We start from the raw sequence: 19,713 nt of genomic DNA, 5'->3' as shown, positions 1-19,713 counted from the left end.
ATTGAGTATAATTACGCCGTTATTTTATTTATTACATTCCAGGAGACGGCACAGTATACTTTTGGTTTTAATAACGCAATACCTTCGTTCATCAATTGAAGATTGCTAAGCAAACGTTCAAACCGAACTGTAGGGATCTCTGAGCCGAAACCAGAAGTCTACGAATGCCAGTTACTTAATGGTGGCCCCTGTTTCGACTGCACCTGAAGCTGATTATACCTATACATTGGTCATGGGGCCTGAATATGGCGTAATGAGACTCCGAAACACGTGGAATAAATGCAATGTATTCAAATCATAGACGGCCGAAGGCATTTCTAATTTTGCATTTTACACCCATAATTAGTGAACACTAGTAATAAATTACAAGTACGGCTAGAAAATGACATATTAAGCCATGAGAGAACTATCAATACAGGAGCACATGCTCTGTTCAGCTCTGCAAACAAAACGTGAACACAGTATTGTTTTAAATGTGAATGTATGCTTTCCCGGCGTATACAGCTGGCGAAGAGTTCTCGGGCTTCCAGTCGGGTGGCGGTATCTTCAAACTGCGACGTTTCGACGAGTGACATACTCGTCATCATCCGGCGAAGTGTCGAGACTTTGCTGCTGCTGCTCCTATTATGACTTCCTCACTGTGAAGAGGTTCAGGTGGAAGTTTGTGGCCTGTTGGCCTTTACTCCCCTGGGAATCTTCTAGGATCTTCTGTCTGTAATGTTGGATTGAATCTGGACTGGCAAGGAGTGCCGGTGGCCTATTTCTTGGTCTTGTCGACATGACGACTTTTCTTCTTCTTCTTGCTCGTTGCAGAGGGCTCTGCCTCGGTTGGGATCCCGTGCATACGGATTCCCTCTTTATCATACTCTCCGTTGACCAGAGAGATGATGATGCAGCGCATTTGCAGCTCTGTGAATATAGGGTAGGAATCAATCAGGTTCAATTCCTCCCTAGAAAGACCTATAAGGAATTCTGGATACCCAAATGGGTGATGTGGGAGTGTAGGTTTAGGATGGTTGGGTGGAACGAAGGGATAAGGGTTGTCGAGGTGGGGTTTGTGCCATCGCGAAGCGACCCAGCGATCTTCTTCGTTACAGCGCTTGCACTTTACATATCTGGGAGCGGGAGGAATGGAGCTTCTTCCCACTCTTCTTCTTGCGCTGCTGCTTCGGTGTCCTCCTTGTGCTGTGTCGCCTTGCCTTCAGCAGGCTCGTCGGTCTGCGTGGCCACCGTTGCGAACTCCTTCTCACGTGAGGGATTAGTCTGGGTGGCGGTGTCTTCAGTTGTGGCGGGAACTTCTCTGCCTGAGCGAAGCTCCTGCGTCAGCACAGCAATCTGACGCCGAGCGCGGCCTCGGATCCAGCATTAGCCGCAATACTCCAGGAAGGCCCCGAGAACCGTGCAGCTCACGAGACGCGACCGGAATGCTCTGACAGAGACACGAACGGCACACCCGCTTCCCCCTCCACCCCGTCCGCCGGCTCCTCTGGACCCAGCCTCCCGCGGCCAGGTGGTGGGGCCACGCCGCAGGTATAAAGGGACCGGCATCCGCAAAGTCTTGGCACTTCGCCGGAAGATGACGAGTATGTCACTCGTCGAAACGTCGCAGTTTGAAGACACCGCCACCCGGCTGGAAGCCCGAGAACTCCTGGCCAACAGTATTGTTTGTTATCGGTGGTGAGTACACCGTAGATTGAGGTCTGGCCGTGGTGTCTGAGCAGGCTACCGCTTCCCGCGCGGCGACCAGCTGGTGCAGACGCTGATGGACCTCCAGGAGGTGCGTTCGCGCGCCTTCGACATGACTGGAAGCAAACTTAGCGCCATGCCGTGGCTGCGCTTCATCCAGCCCGAGGCAACGGGCTACAACGCGATTACCAAGTTCAACGACATGGCAAGCGCTTTTTGTATGGTAAGTACTGGTAGTTGTGAAGCATGCGCTCAGTGGTTAAGGAAAAAACTTTGTAGTTAACTGGGATAAAGAAACCGAAGCGCTTGAAAATTTGCCTGGTGGCGAGGTAAAGCTAGTCGTCAGACTTGAATAAAACCTGTATCTCAGTGCTGTGAAGATACACACACCCCCAGGAATTATCACTCGCAAGGTTGGCAGAATGCATAAGAATCTATTTGGCACTGTCTCTAATGACAATTCATGGGTTGACCCTCTTTGCATAATTTTGCAATATATTGAATAATCTCTCCCAAAAATGTGGTTAATACGGGAAAACATGAAGTTGTTCTATAAATTACTGAAATGAAAGTGAAATTTAGTATAACAATGAGATTTATTGATTTAATGCACATATGAACCAAATCCTTAGATACTATGATAATGCATGACCAGTCAAGTTAATAACAAGTGCAACAAGTTTCCATGAATAATTAGGTGGCAAAGTTGAAATGTGTGGCTATCAAATGTTTGTAGGTCCCTTTCCCCCACTGTGAGTGGGCTGACTACCCTAACAAATTGCTAGTTCCTTACCACGTGGTACAGTGACTAAGTAAAAATGTCCAGCTATAAAATCCCACATGCAATTTAGATCCCCTGTGTGCACTATGCGTGCAGAAGCGGTGCTGAGGGGGGTAGTGTCTTGCGGTCGGCAGCTAAGAACGAAATCAAATTTGAACACACACATTAGTTAACCTAAAATACGCCTTCTTGGCATGCACTCATTTCCAAACGCAAGAACAAGAAGCACAACAATTATTGAGATGGTACAAGCCAGATAACAGTATAAGATAACAAAAAGAGCCACACAGAGTGGCTGAGTGGTTTGAGGCGCCCGCTGGAGGTTTGGGTCCTCCCTCGGGCATGGGTGTGTGTGTTGTTCTTAGTTAAAGTAGCGTGTAAATCTAGGGACCGATGACCTCAGCAGTTTCGTCCCTGAGGAATGCACATACATTTGAACATCTGAACAATGGAAAGAAAATAATAACCAAAATACTACTCTACACAAAGATACAACTTTCTACTGCAAGCTACGGCGAATGTCAATTATGCTGGAGCTGTCATAGGTATTGGCTTGAGCTGTCTTAGCTGTAGGTACACGCTGCCGGTCTGACTGCTAGCGTGCTTATAACGCCGGTTCGGCGGAGAGCTAGACGTAGTCACATTAGTTCCAATTGGTGGATCTCTGGCACATGGCTTTCCACAAAGTAGCTCCGTGTTTATGCGGATAGTCTGTTGGTGTTTACATCCACTGTCGATGTTTTGATCTGAGCCCTGGAATGGAGGTTAGCCGTCCACCTTGCTTATCCGTTCTGTGGGCCCTCTAACTGATAACGGGTCGCTATGTTATTTCTACCCCTGGAAAAAGAATGCACAGTACGACCAACGTCCAGAGGAGTAAGAGCATCCAGGCCGACATCCATAGGTTTGTGGCCAGCAGGGGCAGGAGATCGCAATGCAGCAGTGGCAGTTGGCAGCAGAGGCAGAAGCGGATGTTCCATCACAGGGTGGCCGGCGACAGGCAATGGCAGCTCCCTGGGGCGTCATGGTCCACCAGACGGGGGCAGAGCTGGTTGAGGTGCCAGCCGGCAGTAGAACCGTTGGTCCACCGTAGAAACGCCATCCACAGAGCAGGCTCCCAGAACTCCTGTGGATAAGATCCACTTCCAGATCTCCTACTTGACGTGGAAGGAATGCGCCGAAGTGCGACCGGGAGGCTGAGAAGTCTCAGGAACAAGGGCAGATAAGCGAGAGTGGAATGATGGACCGTGAAGTATCTCTGCTGGACTTTTAACGACATGGGGCGCAGCACGGTATGTAGCCAAAAAAAGAAGCATGCCCTCCTCCAGTGGGTGATGGATCAGCAGCCTATCAAGCTGGTTCTTGAACGCCCACACAAATCATTCTGCATGGATGTTTGACACAGGGTTAAATGGGGAAGTGTGGATGAGGGAAATCCCATTGGCAGCACAGAATTTCTGAAACTCGGTCGAAGTAAACTGTGGACCATTACCCATAACGATCGTTTTGGGGAGTTCCTTGGCAGCACAGAGGCACCAGAGAATTTTGATAGTCTTAGCGGAAGTGGTGTTCATCATGCAGGATATGAAAGGGTATCCCAACCTGTAGGATGAGTCACGGGGTACCATGAAACGGTCTTGCTATAACCAAGTTGAGACATTCCCATGGAGCAGCTGATCAGGCCACGAAAAATACTGAGGTGTGGATGGTGCCTAACGAGTTTGGCACATGGTACAGGCCGACACGAGGGAGGAAATGTCTTTATCTAATCTGGGCCAATAAGGGTGGCCGCAGGCCAACTGTTTGGTGAGGACGATTCCCCACTGACCGGCGTGGAGGAGGTCGAGGACATGGAGGCGCAATGCATGCAGTACGACCACCCTGGGCATGTCTGAGTCACTATCCAAAAGTATGACGCTTCTGCGGAGAAAGACACTGTTCCAATGATCCCAAAAATGCTGGCCTTCCGCTTCGCAGATGCCACTCAGAGGTGCGAAAGACAATATCAAAGTCGAACATCACCAGGAAGAGGGACGCGCTGTCTGTGTGGGCACTGTGGCACTCGGGTGAAACACAGAAACCAAAGGTTTGTGGTCGGTCTGCAGAGTGAAATGACGACCATACACGAAATAGTAGAATTTCTTCAGGGTGAAGACCAGCTCCAAAGCTTCCTTTTCAATTTAACTATGTTTGGTTTGAGCGCTGGTCAATGTTTTGGATGTGAAAGCTACCGGCCTCTCAACGCCATTGAGCACTTGAGAGAGGACAGCACCCAGGCCATCGGTGGCGACGATGAGGGGCAGGGAGGGGTCGTAAGTGGCCAGACGTGGAGGGCGGGAGAGAGCTGACTTGACACTTGTGAAAGCCTGCTCTCATGCTGCATCCCAAACCCAACGCACACCCTTGTGCAACAATCCGGACAGGGGCGCCGAAATCTGGGCAGTGTTGGGTATATAACGCCGATAATAGTCAATTTGACGGAGGACGGATTGCAGTTGCTTCACGTTGGTGGGTAGCGGCAGGTTCTGAATCACCTTGACACACTCCTTAGAGACATGTAGGCCACAGGCATCAATCGTGAACCCGAGATAACTGACCTCGCTCACAAAAAAGTCATACTTCTCTTTATGCCAATGCAGGTTAGCCTTGGAAAAAGTATGAAACAGCCTACCCAGCTTGTCCACGAGGTCCAGTGCGGACGAGCCAGCGACAATGACATCGTCCAGATAATTTGCTGCACCGGGCACCTGACTTTTGAGGTGTTCCAGATGTCTTTGGAAAATGTCAGGGACACTGGCAGTGCCAAACGGGAGGCGTTTGTACCAGAAAAGGCCACACTGATATTGATGACTAGGATCTGCTGTGATTCTTCGCCAAACGGCAGCCGCAAATAAGCATCGCGCAAATCAGTTTTGACGTAAACGGTGGAGCCCACAAGACGTGCGAGTATGTCATCCACCGATGGGACTGGATATAAATCTATGACTAACTGAGAATTTATGGTGACCTTAAAATCGCCACAGATGCGTAAAGCACCATTCAGCTTCTCGATTAACACGATAGGCGTCGCCCAGCGGTTGTGCCTGACGGGAGAAAGAATGCCATCGTCATGTAAGCAGCGAAGTTTCACCTGGAGCCTGTCTCGGAGAGGAAATGGAACCAGATAGGCCTTAAAACGAGGCACAGCAGACGGAAAAAGTTGAACACGTGCAGTGAAACCCTTAACCCCTGGTGTGGAGGATGAAAACAACGTTTCGTATTTGCTGAGCAATGGGAAAGGAGGGTATCTAAGGAGGGTATTCCAACCGCCTGTACCTCATGCTTCACTGACAAACGCAGACTAGCAAAAAGTCCACACCCAGAAGGATAGTAGCGGCGGAGGAGCCGACCACAAAAACTGAGCAGTGAAGGAACCACCATTGTAGGAGGTTTGTGTCGAAAAAACGCCGTCGGCTGATATACAGTGATTCCTGAAACTACGCAAGGCGCAAGTGTACGGAGACTAAGCTGGCGAGCCCAAGCATTTGTATGGGGCACCACCCACAACAGAAACAAAAGATGCCATGTGTATCTGGAAGACCACAGGAATATGCGCTGTCTCCAAGGTAAGGAGGAAACGAGCTCCCGACTGGGGAATGGTGGAGAATACTTGTCCGTCAATGGAATGCAAGGCTTCCAGGTCCAGCGCTGATGATTCGTGACGAGTCTATGAGTCCGCGGGAACCGTGGCATCGACGCGAAGTTTCTGCAAAGCCTGAGACACAACGGCGATGGGGCCTGTTCGGCTGCAAACCGTGCACCTTGCTCACTGGTGGGGGCAGTCCGACCGATGGTGAGTTCGGACACAGTCCGGACATGATGGAAAACAGGCGAAAGACTTTCTGTCACCGGATGTACCAACAGACTGACGAAACTCCTGCTCAGCGCTAGGTAACTGGCTAGCCGCAAAAACAATCCGAATAATCCAGTGAGACTGTTCAAACGCACGAATGATCGGCAGACAGGTGTTGAAGAACAGGTCGTGTAACTTCAAAATATCAGCCCAAAGACCCTCGTCTGGTGCGTGAAACACCAGCATATCACGAATCAACGAAGAGGCATAAGACTGCTTGCATTCATAGTTGGCGCACTGGAATTTGCAATCGCGGGAGAGACCCTGGGGCGTCCTAGTCCATTCCCGATGTGTCTGATCTGGGAACTTTCGACAAGGAAAGAAAGACTGACGGGCGGCAAACGTGTATTTGTGCGTCAAAGTACTCAAAAAGGCAGCCCTTATATGGGTAAAGGTGAGATCTCGAGGGTACAGTTGTTGAATTAAACAATACATCTGTAGACAGATGTTGCTAAATAAAAAAGCTCAACTTCGATTTTCGTCGTGGATTCCATGTACCAGTGAATGTTGTTCCAACGGTTCAAAATAAGCTGACCATGATTCGACAGACCTATCGAAAGCTGGAAACGTTGGTGGAGCCATATGAAAAGTGTTGGAGCACGCGTACTCTGGTATCCAGCCTGACGGGTTTGAAAGCCCGCTGTAGCGCTATCTGTGGAGATAACGGTCGTCCTGCCGGCCTATCGGCGCTTGCGGCTGCCCTTAAACGATTTCATTGTGTTACAGTACGACGTTATAGTGAACGACTGAAGCGATTTCAGAAATTTGCTGTAGCTATATTAATTAACATATTTTCCAGCTATACTATTTTAAATATTGTCGCAGGGCTTTGCAGACACGTAGATAATTTTTTTTTTCACTTTTTTTTTACTATTGCTCCATATGTGCCCTCCCCCTATTGTTTCCACAGACATCAAGTTGATAACCAAGATTTTCCACTTTTGCCGCAGCATGTCCCTGTTAGTGTGTTCAAAGGCACTGTTGATGCAAGCACGCAGTTCTGATGGGTTGGTGGCAGCGAAAACGTAAACACTGAGTCTTTCACATAACCCCACACAAATAAATCGCAAGGGGTTAGGTCGGTAGAGCGTCTGTGCTATGGTATGAATTACTGAATATCGTCCCCCACCCCCAAGGCTGACCCATCAGGTTCCCCTTCCCCCGACCCCCAAGTCCGATCCACCAGGTTCTCACTTTCTGTTTGAGAATTCACGAACATCGTGGTGGAACGGGTATGGAGCACCATCCTGGTGGTAGATGGAGCCCACACTGTCAGCATCATGTTGCGACATGAGCCAATGTTCCAGCAAATCTAGATATACATGTTCTGTAACGGCCATTTCGCAGAAGAAAAATGGGCCGTAGTTTTTAAACAGTGAGACTGCGCAGAACACATTAACTTTTGGTGAATTCGAATGTGGTACACTACAGAAGGGGGATTCTCTGTCTCTCAGATTTGCACATTGTGCCTATTCACTGTGCCATTCGCGAATAGTGTTGTTTCAGCACTGGATAAGAGTTTCGCTCAAAACCCATCCCCTACCACAAGCTGTGCCACTGAGCTGAAGATTCAGTGTTGGACACTGTCATCGGGAATCAGGGCTCGTGGCCATTGCAGGTGGTAAGGCTTCAGGTTAAGCTGTTTCCTCAAGATCTTCCAAATGTTCTCTTTCGATAGGTTCAGCTCTTCGCTAGCTCTGTTCTTCGACTTCTCTGTGCTACATGTAGAACTCGGCCGCGGGCGGTCGACCATTTCTTCATCCACTTCAGGCCTACACATCGAGTTCCCCTTGCAGGGGCATCTTGAAGGTTTAAACTAAGCGTACAACCGTCGAATGGAGTTGTCAGTTGGTGTATCTTTGCTGAACTTCATTCTGTAATATCGTTGCACTATTACGAGAGACTGATGTGAGTGCATTTCAAGCGCAACATACGCTTTTTCGGCGCCTGTGGTCATCTTGCCTCGTCGCTCTTTGTTGCACTCTCGTGGCACAAATGCGAAGTGCTGCTCAACGGTACAAAACTTTTGAGTTTTTCTATGTGAATTTTCGGTTTTGCGACAGTGTCAATTAATGTAGCTACAGTGAATTTATGAAATTGTTGTAATCGTTTATAATGACCATGTACTTATCTCGCTACACGTTGTTGTTTGATTCTGGATTTCCAGCACCTTAGATTTTTATCTTGATGTATTCATTGAACTTGTTCTTCCGCCGTATCGTCATCGTTGTTTGTCCTCTGTTGTAGTCCTCCTATTTACTTTCGTCGACTCACTGTCCGCGCCCTTGACCGATCGGCCAGACCCTGCAGATTCCCGATCTACTACTACTGCCACTACTACTACTACACACACACAAACACACACACACACACACACACATCATACACACATACCCACACATGCACATACACAAAAAACAATTATGCTGTTCGGACCTGCGTTGTAGATATTTCGTAGAAACGTTAGGATGAAATCACGACAAGTTTTTCGTATCTATATGTAAGTTAAATCAGTCACTAATATCATGAAAAGTAAAGATTGCTACTCACCATATGGAGAGGAGACCTTGAATCGCAGACAGGAACAACAAAAAGACTGCTATGCATTTCACCTTACGGCGAAAAGACATTTTTCTAAGCTAGAAAGCACACCCACATGACCGCTTTCCCAGGCCACGATTCTCAGGCACCAGATCACTAAGGCACTGTGGCTGATACCGTGTTCCTTGAGTTCAGGATGGCATTTCACACCTTTTTGCACTGCCTTCTAGTGAACAAAAATACGAGTTTAGTATCAGGCCAAATTTGCGACTGGATTCAAGACTTCCTTGCAGACAGAATTCAACACGTAGATCTTAACGAAGCAAAATCGACAGGTGTAATTTAAAGAGTACCTCAAGCTAGAACCGTTACCGTATAAATATATGTAAATGACCTAGTAGAAATCTACGAAACCTCTTTAAGAATGTTCGGAGATGCCAGAGCAATGCCAGAGGACAGTATCGATTTGCAAATTGATCCGCAGAGTATTGATAAATGGTGCAGAATCTGGCAGCTGACCCTGAACGTAAATAAATGTAACGTATTGCGCATTTATAGAAAAACAAACCCTTTATAATATGTCTACATTATTGATGACAAATTGCTGGTTGGTTGACTCGGGGGAGGGGACCAAACAGCGACATTATCGATGCCATTGGATTAGGGAAGGATGGGGAATGAAATCGGCAGTGCCCTTTCACAAGAACCATCCCAGAATTTACCTCAGTCGATTTAGAGAAATCACGGAAAACCTAAATCAAGATGGCCAGGCGCGGGTTTGAACCATAGTCCTCCCGAATGCCATTCATGTGTGCTCCACCTCGCTCGGTGACAAATTGCTGGAAAGTGTCTAGGAGTAACTATCCATAGCGACCTTAAATAGAATGAACACATAAAAGAAATAGTAGAGGAGAAGCAGATGCCCGACTGAGGTTCATAGGAAGAATCATAAGGAAATGTAACTCATCCACGAAGGAAGTGGCTTGCAAGGCGCTTGTTCGACCGATTCTTCAGTATTGCTCAACAGGTGATCCTTACCTGGAAGGACTGATAGAAGACGCAGAGAAGGCCCGTCTAAGAATGGAGCACTCAATTACGGGTGCGTTTAGTCAGCACGACATGCTCAACAAACTTCAGTGGCACACGTTACAAGAGATGATCTGTGCAACATGATGAGGTTTACTATCGCAATTTGCACTGAACACTTTCCGGAAAGAGCCAGACTACATATTACTTCATCCCACACTCACCTCACGATGTGACCACGACGAGAAAATTCATAAAAATAGATCTAATGCAGAGCCTTACCAACAACAGGAAAGTGGGGATCGGTTAGTGATACCAGACGTAACCTCCGCCACACAACGTTAGGCGGCTTGGGGAGTATGATGTAGATACACATAACAATGTGCACATTGGCAAGGACGCTGATGTCAGAGTATCTCAGCATTTGTGACCCATATCGTCGCTAGAATGGTCCCCCGTTAGTCCCTGCTCTGCTTATACAGTTTCCATACCGTGTCAAGTAGCCACAACGCCACCAAGAAGCGTTCAGCCTCGCAATGTTCAGTGGTCATAATGTTTTGGCCCAACAATGTATACTCTTTGTATTCAGTGCTAAAGTCTGGATAAGGAGAAACTGTGATACTAGCAGTCAGCTTTGAGCTATGGCGTAGTACACATGTGACAGACGATATAGGCAACATAACGACTATAACGTCATGTCATTGGCGAAGTTTTGAAACAAGAACAACACAGACAGTTTTCATTGTGAGAATTAAGTGCACCGGTGAAAGGTATTTTGATTTGCATCTGCTATTGTCAGTCGCATATAAATAAGACAAAAAATTTCATAGAAAGAAAAAGAGGAGAGTACCACAAAAACAATTACCCAGCGATAATGCGTATTGGAGCGTACAATACGAACAAAAAAATTACTTATCGCCAGTAAATCTGGACCAGTATCGGAAAATGCACTTTAGCTATATAGCTCAAGGGGAGACAGCGTTGCAAATTTCGAACATAGGCGTACTTTTCAGCAGTAAGTAGTAAAAGGATTTGACATGAAAAACCTGATCTATTTGTCGGAAAGAAACCGAATCGAATATCGTAGAAATGGCTCTACAGCAGGAGTGAAGAACACATTGCACAGTCTGACCTAAATATGAGACATTCCGAGGCGGCCGGTTATCGTGTACTAATGTGCTACATCAGACTGTAACTATCGCACTACAATTATGTTGTTTCTCTTCGAATGTGAGGTGGAAATCGCACTAAAACTATGCTACTGCTCTTCGAATGCGTGCTGGTATACAAATAAAATTGACGGAAACATGTTTTGTAGTGCTCTCTCCGTTATAATTAGAAATCATTGATGACTGCTGAAATGATGGTCAGCTGTGCTACAATTAACTCAGTCTTCGACTGCACATGCTATGATGTGACGTCATCCCTTCTGGCTCCATGAGTGCTACGTCACTCACAGTAACGGGACAATATTTTCTCTGAAAGTGCATATAACGTATTGTGTGAGCGTAGAGTATAAGAGAGGCTTAAAGAATAGTTGAGCAACTGTAGTATGGCCAAGTGGTCATGTGCACTGGCTGACAATTCACTGGCTCGGGTTTGATTCCCGCTGCTCCCATACTTTTTCATTTTTTTATTCCTCTTAATATTACACGATTAACTATAAAATTTAAATGTATTTGAACACTACAATTCATTAGATTGGTGCGTAAGTTCATTGCATTTTTCCATAGGTTTAATGAACACAACATGTAACGGTACGACCGACCACCTTAATCGGCAATCGATGCTAATGTTATACCCCTGCGAGGAATTTCTGAAACCTAAGTGAGATAACCTAATGGAAACAGAACAGTCAAACTGGGATTCTTTTCCGAAACACACCAGCAAGGTATAACCAACAGTAAACGGTGGGGCAGGAGCAGACGTTCTCCCAGCACAAAAGTTAGTTGTAACTTTATATATTAAAAGTGGTCGCCATCCTAATTAGCCTTTCTTGTGTCAAGCAAAATGATAAAGCAGAAGGCACTGCTAAGGCTAACCTAACCTTCCTTGACACACACACACACACACACACACACACACACACACACACACACACACACACACTAAACTCTTTCCTCATATCTGTTCATATTACAACAACTTGCGGATAGATGTGCGATTAACAAGCAAATGGCCAATGAGACAGTAAAAGTAGCATTTGTCTCTCAACAACAAGTACGTTAAATGAACTAAGTGTAACAATTTATAAAACCAAATACCGATACACAGGAACTAGTAGCAATACTGAACAGAGAAAAGCTTGAAATGATTCTGAATTTAAATCAGGGGGTTTGCTAATGATCGTAATCTACAGTTTCATTGTTTAGTACAGGGTCTCTATGCCTGTGCATTAACCATCGTGCATTGGAATACATAACACAGTAAATAGTTCTTTGTTAAACTCGGTTTGAAGCAACTAAACAGAATGCAGATCTAACTACACTGGTTCTGAAGGAGCCTTTGCGTTGCTTCCTTAACTAACTAGCCTAGAACATGAGGACCCTTAAACTTCGAAGAACCATGCTCATTAACAAACTACACTAGTTTGTATGAGAAATGACAAGTATTCTTATCGTTAATTGTTAATTAAGTAAAGCACAGCAAACTATAAAATTTTAATTAACAAATGTACTTTGATAAGCAGCCTTTTCATCTGCCCAAAAGTATAATTGGCTGTAAAAATGACAACACAACATTAAATTCAAGCTCAACAATTTTCTCATAATAAACCAGGATTTGTGATTTGGGATAAACACGGGTGTAAGACGGAGTTTTTAGCAACATCACGATTATTATTAAAATCAACCAAATTTCACAAATACCTGGTCTATTTACACAATGCCAAATATAAACAATTTAGTGGAAGGCTGGTGGTACTGGCGGCGCAATTTACAGTGGCTGTTAACCTGGCGACGATGCAATCATAGCAATACTGTTGGCCATGCCCTGTTACATATCTTCTTGGCGATGAAATTACATTTTCATAGGGCCAAAAACCACGCCATGATAATGGTGTCACGAAATGCACCATCCGAGGCCCATAAATACTGCCCTTAACATCTTCTAGCCTCAAAACTCCAAAAATATGAGCTACAATCATCCGCTATTTGCTAAAATGCTGTTAACCACAGCACTGCTCAGCCCAGACTCCTTACCCGTCACAACGGACGATTTGCCACTTGCCCACCAACCTCACCTTCTCCACTCTGCCGGGCTACTTCCGTAACTGTGGGACTTCCCCACATCTTTTACATTCAACGCTATGTTTCCTAACTATGGACCAAGCCATTTACAGTACATTACGTAACAATCATTCCATTAGTTATTAAGATCCACAAGCATAATTTAAACAACATTGTTCAAAAGTTACGCGTAACTGAAACATGTATACCTAATCAAAGAGTTTCCATTACAGATACAACATTATACATAAGCAATAATACAAATTGACATAGAAATATCGATACAAATAAAAAATAGGTCAAAAATGGATGTTACAAACAGATATATGTAATACAGACTTTAGTAATCAATTGTATACTCTACTTCACTATTTCCAACATTCTGCCAGTGCTCAGATAAGAAACTTCCTGGCAGATTAAAACTGTGTGCCGGACCAAAACTCGAACTCGGGACCTATCCATAGGTCCCGAATTCGAGTTTCGGTCCGGCATACAGTTTTAATCTGCCACGAAGTTTCATATCAGTGTACTTACGCTGCAGAGTGAATATTTCATTCTGGATACATCCCCCAGGTTGTGGTTAAGCCATGACTCCGCAACATCCTTTCTTCCAGGAGTGCTAGTTCTGCAACGTCTGCTAGTGAGATTCTGTGAAGTTTGGAAGGTAGTGGACGAGGTACTGGCCGAATTAGATCTCTGAGGACGGGGTGTCAATCGTGGTTGGGTAGCTCAGTTGGTAGAGCAGTTGCCCGCGAAAGCCAAAGGTCCAGAGTTCGAGTCTCAGTCCGACACATAGTTTTAACACACCAACGAGTTTCGTATCAGTGCACACTCCGCGGCAGAGTGGAAATTTCATTCTGGAAACGTGGGATAACTTTTCGATTCCGTAACTGTAAAAATCCAGTGTTTCTGAGGAAAAGAACTTACCGAGTCATACTCGGCGCGCATTTTCATCCTGAATGGAAGTTTCTTGGAGGTTCTTCGACAAAGAACCGAAAATATGAAAATCCGAGGGGACAAGATCAGGTGAGTAAGGTGGGTGCTGGATGCATTCCTAACCCAACGCCTGTATAGTGTTTTTTGTCAGTCTAGCCGAATGCGGGCGAGCGTTATCGAAGAGTAGTATAACTTCACGCAGTGTTTGGTCGTTGTTCTCGGTATCCGTCTACAGCACGTCTCACTTGTTGATAATCGATGCCAGCAGTTACGGTTACACCTCAAGGAAGTAATTCGTAGTACACCACTCCGTCTCTGTACCACCAAAAGCATCACATTATCTTTTGTGGACAAGCGCAGTTCTTCGTACGGTGAGTTGTTGCTTTGGACTCAGCCATTCCTTTCTTTTCCTTATGTAAGATAAAGACACCATTTATCATCCCCAATAACGATACAGAATAGGAATGGTTGGTGCCTTTTTGCGAACCAATTAACGACGAGCAAGCCGAGATTCACTTATGGCCAGCTGTTAATTTTTGTGATTTTGGTTTAGCGTAAGCGGTACCCATACACTCGATTTTTGTACCGTCCGCCTTGCATGCAAATGTCGCACGATGGTGGAATGATCACAGATCATCACATTTGCCAGTTTTCGAGTACACTAACGCGGACCTTTGCAGATTAATGATTTTAAACGATCTTCATTAAACCACGACGGTCTTCCCGAACGTGAAGAGTCACTACTGTCGAAATGATCCTCCTTAAAACGAGCAAACGAATTTGTTGCCGTGCTCTGTCCAAGGCCATAGTCTGGATACATGGCGCAAATATTTCTGGCTGCTTTCGCTGCTGTCACGCCTCAATGGAACTCAAATAGAACAGTAACTAGGAAATGTTCTCATGTCTTCACTTGGCACTCCCTTTTATAGCGTCAACAGTTCCACGCACTACCTCCAAACGACAAAACGGTAATATATAAACTCAAATAGTAACAGTGAACTACAAATAAAAAAGACAATCGATACACAAACTCCAAACAGGTCCTAGAAGACCATACGGAACGACCGACCACCGTGTCATCCTTAGCCTATAAGCGTCACTGAATGCGAATATGGAGATGCGTGTGGCCAGTACAACGCACTCCCGGCCGTTGTCAGCTTTCGTGACCGGAGCCGCTACTTCTCGATGAAGTAGCTCTCCAACTTGCCTCTCAAAGGCTGACTGAGTGCATCCCGCTTGCCAACAGCGTACGACAGACCGGACGGTCACCCACCCAAGTTCTAGCCATGCCCCACGGCGCTTAATTTCGGTGGTCTGACGGGAACGGGTGTTGTCACTGCTGAAAGGCCATTGTTCCAATTACGATGGCTGCCCCTGCAATTCAAAAGGCTATAGACCACCACACTGCAGAACATTGCAAAACTTTTCCCGTGTCGCCACTGAAAATATATATCGTACACTAATCAAATCTAGTGTAGGAAAATATCCTTTAACTTGAAAACTTACCGTTCTATCTTTGCTAAACATCCGATCAGAAAAGTTAACTGAAAGTGTGTAACGTTTTCAATATAGCTTCCAGTGGGGTAGGCTAAATGGAATATTGAAGTTCTGTCTTCACTCCCATTCCATCTTCGTTACCTGCCACTTCAGAAATTACGATTAGCGATGTAATCGCGGGCTAGATAGTAATCACCGAACTTTCTGCAACGGAAACGAACTGAAATGAACAGGCGCCGGAAGGTGGCTTGGAGAAGTCTGCCAGTTTGCTTTAGTATCAGTGAATGGAGCTTCACCTATGCCACAAATCATCTTTATTTCGTAAGAAATGATCAACTAGCCGCAGACAAATGAATAACTCCAAGGCAAGATCGCAAAAATAAATGATTTCTATGATATCGCACGTTAAGGTATGCTCCCCTCAACGCAATAACTCTGGAAAGACTTGAGAAATACACTGATGTGGCGAGAAAAATAAGAAACTCTCACGTACAAGGAGGTAAGAATATTAGCCTCTCGAATATCTGGCAGACACAATTGATAAACATGCTCCTTTGCTAATTATGGAGCCCTTGTTGCAAACACTGGTGAGTAAGTGGGGAAATAATACGGAGCGGCAGGGAACTGACGCCCAGTGATATCTTTCGTTGACTCCAGAGTCGTTATAAGACGATAAGTATTACTCCTAACGTTTCGCTGACATGACTGATTCACGTGAGAAAAAGCGGAAGCACCAGAAGCGCAACCTAACTTGGCCTAAATTCCAACCTCGTTATAACAGCAGAAGGCTTCGTGCAATCGCGATCGACGGCCCACTATTCGCAGTGACCCAATGTCGCCTGTCCAGCACTCGCGCGCCAGTCCACTTACTCCGCCTCGAGAAGCACTCAGACAAGTGAAGTCATACCGTGGTCCGTAGAAGTGGGAAAGAGAAAATGCGTTAAATTTGAAAGTGACGAATCGTCCCCTCCCCCCTCCCTGTCGTAATGTTCCCATCCTCGTCCGAAAATGTACTTTATCGCCTACCGGTCTCACTCCCTCGCGAGTACTACTCTCAAATCCACAGGGAGAGGGCAAAACCTCGTTTCACTTAAAAATGTCCAATCATTATAATGCTTACAACTCTGCGTCCCTCTGCCTCTCTCTCGCCCTTGCCTGTCTCCGACTCTTCCAAAATGTTTCTTGGTTGCTGGTAGAGGGGGTAAGCCGACCATTGAATTTATAATTTTCCAATCGTGGATCACGCATTTTTCTGTCCTCCTTCCGTCCTACACTTCCTTCTCATACACAAAACTGACCACCTGCCTCACACAAGGACCTCCTACTCACTTCCAAAATAACATTGTTTCACGTGGTGGGGAGAGATTTTCGTTGCAGTTTGACGTCCTCTTCGCGCAAGGAACGTTTTTTCACCCTTGATGTAACATCCTCTTTCAGTGCGGGGGAAGTTTTCCTTAACATCTGAAAGAGCCAAATAGACATTACCGCCCATGCTGGGCCTTTCCTTCCTCTTCTACGACGATGCCTTAAATCTCATCTACCCACATAATCACCCAGCTGCAGTCGCACATGGGATGAGGAATAAAGGAATTTAAAATGAAGTAACAATACCTAACATATCCCATCTTCCTTCAAGAAGTCTTGAGTGTAGTCTCCCCACGGTAAAACTAGCATGGCAGACTCTATATGGCACCACCGGCATGACGCACAGATCAGACATTTCGTCAGTATGTATGAAACTGGGACCAATAGTCACCTTTCAAATGGAGACTGTGATTTACAATTATGAATAATATGTACTCAACAGGGTTAAACTGGAATGTTTATCACAAGAAGTACCGTAACTAAACCAATCGAGTGCTGTGAGAAAAGTTCTACTGTGCTAGGGGAAATCTCAATACATAGTACGAAGTGAAAATAAAACATTTATCCTAAAATACACTGTAGCTACACTGGTGTCCAAAATTAAAGCAACAAACGGAAATTTTACAAGGTTGGGTTTATTTTGCCACAAAACAATAGAAATAGATGATAGTAAAGTAGAAACAACGTAAAGAATACACAACGTAAACGACTGCAATGCGCATATAGACATACAAAAGTGCTCTTCGTTTTTATCTACTTAACGGATTTGAACACACATTTCGACAACTGGTTAATGTGCTCAGTATGGAGTGTGACCAACTCTGGCAGCAATACATGCCTGACAACGACGGTGCATGCAGTGAATGATATCATCAATCTCTTACTGAGGCAATAACGTCCATTCTTCCTGGAGAGCTGCTCGCAAGTCATGCAGAGTGGTTGGTGGATGCGGAAGTGATGCAACACATCATCCTAGTGCACCCCAGACATTCTCTATGCGATTCAAATCAGCAGGTCGAGAAAGTCACGCCATGCGTGGAAGGTCTTCCGTTTCCAAGAGAACATCATCTGCTCTTGCTTTATAAGCTCGATCATTATCGTCCACGAACGCAAAATTTGAGCTCGCACCACCGCGCAACAACCGCACATGAGGTCCCAAGATCTCGTCACGAGACCTGATAGCAGTTAATCCTTGCCAATCCACCCACACAGTTTCATGAAGAGCTGTTCATGAGCTCAACTTTATCCCTGCCCACAACATCAGAGATCTTCCTCGATACTGGTCACTTTCCATAATGTTTGCGTCCTGAAATTGTGTTCCACGTTTTCTCCAGATGCGAATGCGTCGAGTATCTCTCTCCAGACCAAATCGGGACTCAGAAGTGGTAGTTCTGCAAGGTTCGCAGGAGAGCTTCTGTAAGGTTTGGAAGAAGTAAAGCTGTGAGGACGGGTCGTGAGTCGTGCTTGGGTAGCTCAGTTGGTAGAGCAGTTGCCCGCGAAAGGCAAAGGTCTCGAGTTCGATTCTCGCTCCGGCACATAGTTTTAATCTCCCAGGAAGTTCCAGTATGGAACTCAACTCTCAAATCGTGTTTCGTCAGAGTAGCGCTTACCTGCCATATTCTCACTAATTTTCTCGTCTTCTACGTATATCATTTAAATCCACCTGATTTTGACGAATGAGAAATGACACCCGCCAAGTCACCGACCCCTGTTGATTCTCTTGAAGTTCTATTACGATCCGACTGAACTATTCCATTAGTCAGAAGGCTGTCTAGTCTTCTACCCATCACTGGCTAAGTACAGAGCTGTCACAGTGAGAAAAATACCACACTAACATACAGGACGAAAGTCGCAACCATTCAGAGAATACGTGGAGTGTACTAAGAAATTCTGAGGAATAAGAGCTACAATTCGTCTATACGGAATGATCGTCTCTAAACATCCCACTGTAGGTGCCCTAATCTCCTTTATCGAAGTGTGTGTGAAATCTTATGGGACTTAACTGCTAGGTCATCAGTCCCTAAGCTTACACACTATTTAACCTAAATGATCCTAAGGACAAACACACACACCCATGCCCGAGGGAGGATTCGAACCTCCGACGGGACCAGCGGCACAGTCCACGACTGCAGCGGCTCAGACCCCTCGGCTAATCCAACGCGGCAATCTCCTTTATTGCATTTCTAAGATTACTCTTCTGGAAATACGGCACTGCCTGAGAAATTCGCCCTTTTTCAAATGGAGCATACATCCATAATAAGACTTAAATAATTTCACAGTGCTTCAAATACACTGTCCATGAATCATCCACATCGCCACAACAGCCTCACACCCATAATTCAGCATAATTCAGAACTACTGCAAGAGTAGGGCGAGATTCGAGAGTTGATCACAGCATTGTTCACTTCTTACCCCCACAGGCTGTTCGACAGTGGGCCGACCATGATGCTGTATTCCTTTCAGAGCAGAGTATATCCAATTTCCCGTGTTTTTATGGAACAGTCAACACGGCGTTAGAAAACATCGTTCTTGTGAAACACAACTAGTTCTTTACCCACACGAAGTGTTGAGTGCTATTGACAATGGATTTCAAACCGATTCCGTGTTTCTAGGTTTCCAGAAGGCTTTTAACACCATACCACATATGCGGCTTGTAATGGCATTCCGTGCTTTTCAAATATTTTCTCAGTTTTCTGACAGGATTCGTGATTTCCTGTCCGAGAGATCACTGTTGGTAGTAATTGACGGAAAGTCTCCGAGTA

The 19,713-nt window shown here is 45.6% G+C and overlaps 1 protein-coding gene across 1 annotated transcript in view; it reads left to right on the top strand.

The window, feature by feature from the left end:
- The window catches only part of LOC126268098 (methyl farnesoate epoxidase-like), a 279,495-nt gene that overhangs the window by 90,011 nt on the left and 169,771 nt on the right, over window positions 1-19,713 (top strand). The window contains exon 4 of the mRNA XM_049973605.1: window positions 1,722-1,909. Within this exon, the coding sequence (XP_049829562.1) occupies window positions 1,722-1,909 (188 nt within the window). The remainder of the gene's footprint in view (window positions 1-1,721; window positions 1,910-19,713) is intronic.

This window comes from Schistocerca gregaria, chromosome 4 (genome assembly GCF_023897955.1).
Source record: "Schistocerca gregaria isolate iqSchGreg1 chromosome 4, iqSchGreg1.2, whole genome shotgun sequence".
Classification (NCBI taxonomy): domain Eukaryota; kingdom Metazoa; phylum Arthropoda; class Insecta; order Orthoptera; family Acrididae; genus Schistocerca; species Schistocerca gregaria.
The sequence above is the reverse complement of the archived record's forward strand: the minus strand, read 5'-3'. Positions and strand labels throughout refer to the sequence as shown.